This window comes from Oryzias latipes, chromosome 21, assembly GCF_053564925.1.
Source record: "Oryzias latipes strain Hd-rR chromosome 21, Olatipes_Hd-rR_3.1".
In the NCBI taxonomy this organism is placed as follows: Eukaryota; Metazoa; Chordata; class Actinopteri; order Beloniformes; family Adrianichthyidae; genus Oryzias; species Oryzias latipes.
The window spans coordinates 24,834,044-24,838,600 of record NC_136257.1 but is presented as its reverse complement, the minus strand read 5'-3'; the positions used below and the strand labels follow the sequence as shown (position 1 = coordinate 24,838,600).

The 4,557-nt window shown below is 45.0% G+C and overlaps 2 protein-coding genes across 2 annotated transcripts in view; one reads left to right on the top strand and one right to left on the bottom strand.

Annotated features, from left to right (window-relative positions):
• Positions 1 to 1,388: 1,388 nt before the first annotated feature.
• Positions 1,389 to 3,921, bottom strand: sp9 (sp9 transcription factor). The gene is made up of 2 exons (XM_004081761.5): positions 3,602 to 3,921; positions 1,389 to 3,198 (listed from the first exon to the last, which is right to left on the bottom strand). Exons 1-2 carry the CDS (start codon positions 3,620 to 3,622, stop codon positions 1,900 to 1,902), a joined length of 1,320 nt encoding a protein of 439 aa, XP_004081809.1. The 5' UTR covers positions 3,623 to 3,921; the 3' UTR covers positions 1,389 to 1,899.
• Positions 3,903 to 4,557, top strand: part of LOC101161102 (obg-like ATPase 1) — a 51,015-nt gene continuing 50,360 nt past the window's right edge. The window contains exon 1 of the mRNA XM_023951097.2: positions 3,903 to 4,042. The gene's annotated coding sequence lies outside the window, so the exon portion shown is untranslated. The remainder of the gene's footprint in view (positions 4,043 to 4,557) is intronic.

Genomic DNA, 4,557 nt, shown 5'->3' with positions numbered 1-4,557 from the left:
CACTTAAGAAGATTTTTACCGGACTGTTAAATTGTGTGTTATAAAACATTTACACCAAATATATATAATTTTTGTTTTCAGACATTTCATTTTTAAATTTTGATTTTTTTTTGTGATATAGTTGTTAGGTTTCTAATTTCCATTACATTTTGTTGGCCTAATTCCAGAATGCGCGTCATTTCAATGCGCACTTTTGCGGCTCCAATTAGAATATTTAAAAAAAAAGTTTAATGCATACAATTTAACAAACATTGTAGAAACTAAAAAAAATTTAAATAATTTTAAATCCCTCTTAGATATTTAAAGGAAATATATCATTAAAAAAAATCAAATACATTTTAACAATATTTAATAGTAATTGGTTGAAAAAATTATTTTTTGTTTTTTTTTATTCAGAATTTTTCCAAAATAAAGTCGCATATTGTTGATTTATATATATCAAAAAAGGAAGTTAAACATATTGACTTTTTCTTATCCTTCGTAATTCTGCCTTTGCTTTTTCTCCGTTTTTCTATTGCATATGTCTAACAATTGCAGGCCGAAAGTCATTGTTTCTAACTGACATTTTCCCTAAAATCGCTGTGGCACAAAAGGAAATGACAATAATTTCCCTCGATTGCCTTTTGGTCAATTTAACATCATCCTTAAGACGGGAAGGGGGAGGGAAAAAAGGCTGTCTGGATGCTTTTCCATGACGTATTCCCACTCCTGGATCCACGCTGTAATTATTCCCGGCTTTTTCTTTAGGACTCGGACGCTGCGCTGGGTGCGCACAAAGAAGTCAGAGAGCATCCTTGAACCCTTTCAGTGCGGGGCCACTGATATTCAAATAACACGCAGGCACCATTTGACTGCGCCACGCAAGGAGCATTTCAAATTCTGCATTTGCATTTGACTCTTTGCCCCTTCTTTGACTGAAGTTTCTAAAAAAAAAAAAAAAACCCTGTTCCTGTATCTATGTGTGCGCTTTCTGGCGCAGAGAAAGCAACCGTGTCCTCCTCCTTAGCCCATCGATTGGTATGCAAATGAAAGCAGTTAATTTGGACAATTAGAATAAATATTCGGGGACCTTTTGTCAGCGAACCCCCTTGGAAACCCCCCGATAAAGTGAGACCGAACAAAAGATGTCTCGCAGATTAATTAGATATTTGATAAGACACGAATCCCTAATCGCAAATACAAGACACATGGGGCTGCAATGTGCTCCAAGTCATAATTAATACCATTTAACAAGATTTTCATTTGGGCATGAAATGTCTTTTCCGGAGCATTAAACATTGATTTATTCCAGGGTGGGGGCAATGAGAAAATGTAAGGACTTTTTTTTTAATGAAAAATAATTTTTAGAATTAAAAAAATAAAGAAAAATATGAATTCTGCACACAAACAGCCTTTACAGACCTTTTAATTACGATAAAACGAAAGTCTTATACGTATGACTTTATACAGGTAAACATTTATATATAGATATTTTTTTAGCAAAAGAAATAAAATGATTAACCGAAATGTGAAAAAGCCGGGTACATACATATCCACAAAGTGCGTCGAAAAGGAACCTCCCTGATTTCCAGGATAACAACACCAATAAAAACAATCAGAGCCTAACATTTACATGAAAAAACACGCAGGTGAGTCGTTAATTTACAAGATGAGACTGTCCCAATAGAGTCTTCAAACATCCATTTCAAGCTACCTTAAAAAAATCCTGAAGGCCCACAGCTTTTATTTTTTCTTCAGATGAATTTACGAATGAACTGCGCACGGCTGTGGAGAATATCTGTTCTGTAGTTTGTGAAATCCTTTCTGGAAATATTTTTCCTCCTGTGTTTTCACTCAAATAGAACCCGTTTTCGTGTCTTTTTGCATCTTTGATTCTTATTTTGTTTGGGGGTAGCAGCCTCATGGCTCGTCGTGCGGGGACGGATCCTTCACACTGATCCTGGGGTTCACCCCCTCCAGTATAAGTTCAGGGGACTCGGACCTCGGGGTCTCCAGGTTACTGGTGTCGGTGTCGCTGTCGCTGCCCTTTTTGCCTCCTCCGCCCGCCGTGTGCGTCTTGATGTGCTTGCTCAGGTGGTCGCTCCGCATGAAGCGCTTGTTGCACACGGGGCAGGCGAAGCGTTTCTCGCCGGTGTGGGTGCGCAGGTGTCTCTGGAGCTCGTCGGAGCGCGTGAAGCGTTTGCCGCAGAAAAGCCAGTTGCAAACGAAAGGCCGCTCGCCGGTGTGCCACCTCAGGTGCGCTTTGAGGTGAGACGTCTTCCCGTAGACTTTACCGCAGCCGGGGATGTGGCAGCTGTGGAGTCCCTTTCTGCGCAGGCTGGCCCCCGCGGGCCCCAGCCGCTCGGCCTCTTGGCAGTTCGGACAGTCACATGTTGCTCTGCCGGAGTAACGCCTGGATGACCTCGAAGAGCTACTTATTCCTGAGCTGCCTCCGGAAATCATTGCATTGGCGGCAGAAGCGTCTGTGTACGTGGGGATGACTGTTTTGAAGCCGTCCTGCGTTAACAGGTGCTGGCTGGTGGACAACAGGTGAGACGCAGACGGGCTGATCCCAGTGGAGCTGAACGCCGAATGGGTCAGCGACGAGAAGTCCGGGTTGTAGCCGCTCAGCTGGGAGTGGATGGCCTGGGGCGTCCCGGAGTGCAGGGAGGTCTGGAGGGTGCCGGCGGGATTCTGCACATCCAGCCACGAGCCGGGATTCGTGTGGACATCCCACCACGATGACGCGCCGTTTGCCACTTCACCGGAGATGGTTGAGTGGAAACCGGACTTGTACCACGACTCATAGGGGTGCGCCATCCCCACCCGCGGGTACAGAGTCTCTGCTGATGTGTGAACTTTGGAGATGAACGCTGACTGGCCGGATTCCTGCGTCGTGACGCTCGCGGAGTTGGAAAACAGACCGCTGTATTCTGTGGAAAACGCAGAGGAGGTCGGGGAAGTGGAGGCTAAGCAGAAGGCGCTGTTGCCCGTGCCGCTGGTCGGTGTTAGTCCTGTTGACGCGCGGCTCGTCGAGACAGTAAAACCGGGGAGACTGGATCCCAAGTTGCAGCTCGAGGAGGATCTTTTCCACGGATGAAATCCACCCTTTGAGAAGGCGCTGGAGTCGGGTAAAGTTGTGAGAGGACTGGTGTTGCCAATTTTGTTGCAGGTTGCAGCCAGCATCGCTAGAGGTGTCGTTCCAAATCGCGGCTCTTCCTGTGAAAATACGCATAAAAATTTACAATCAGGCGCCACTGGGTGGTTTTTATTCCGACACAGAAGCAGGAGTTGAAATGAAAACAGAAAGTCCAAGTTTTTCTTGAACTTTGCGCATAGATTTTTCATGAAGAAGAATTTGTGAACACAAAGTAGTTTAAATCGTTTAACGACTCAATAAATGACTCAGTAAGGAGGACAACAAAGTTTGAAAAGCCTTTGTTAACTTAGAGATGAACAATCAAAGTGTTGGATTGTGTGAGCAACACCTGGATTGTCAAGTTCTGACACCCTATCAGAAACACTTTACAAAAGAAATGCGCAGATTTTGTTCTAAAAGAAAGCAGAAAACAACGACTCAAAAGTGCAACTTTTGTGCGTAAAATGTGAAAGTCGGACTTACCCCAAGTATAGACGTAGCCATATCCAGGGTATGTGCTGCGATGAAAGTTTTCGCGGTGTCACTGCTGAATGCCTCCAATTTGACTCCGATTGATCGGATTGACTTAGACACACGCGTTTTCCTCTCCTGGCTCGCAGCTCCCAGCACTACCTAGTTGTAGCAAGCGTGTTCTTTGAAGTACAGCTGGAGAGGAAGCGCAGCCAATCTAATAGCTGCATACTTGGCTGGGGTTTTGAAGTCAGCCAATGAGAACGTCGACCGCAGACAGAAACACCAAAAACCCTGCCGTCAATCACGCGCCTCGCAGCCTCTCCTCAGACTCAAACACAAGGCACGATTTTATATTTTTTACGCATATAGTTATATTTTATCTGTTCCTAAACGAAGTTGCAATGAATCTTTTCATTACAGAATTGAGTTCAGACTTCACATCTCCGCGAGGTAAGCTTTTCGCGCATTTTAATGTCTGTGGATTGTGGCCGCACTTCTTAGCTCCAGGGTTGGACACTTCGGTGTCTAGAAAACGGGCTACACGGCACGGAAACACGATTTTATTATAAACACCCCACACCAGACACAAGATTAGAAGTTTTTAACATGGATCTTTATGTTTGTTTTGTTTTGTCGGTGCGTAATGGAGACGGCGCACTTTACGCGCGGTCGGAACCAGCAGAAGTGCAGGGCTTTGCTCCATCTAACATGATGTAAGCGTCATCGTGTTTATACTGGTGAATGAAGGCTGGATGAAGTTTTGGCAGACCATGCGGCGCGAGGCCTGAGAGCGCGCAACAAGCGCACATCGGCTGTGTAAAGCGGTTGTTCCTGAATGCGCAGTAGTGGGCAAAAAGCAAAAAAGGCCTGCGTGTTGGGACACGTGCCCTTCCACACGCCTCTGCTTACCTGTTGCAGCAGAGCAGGTGAGGGGTCAGTTAATTACATTGTTCCGTGATCAGCGC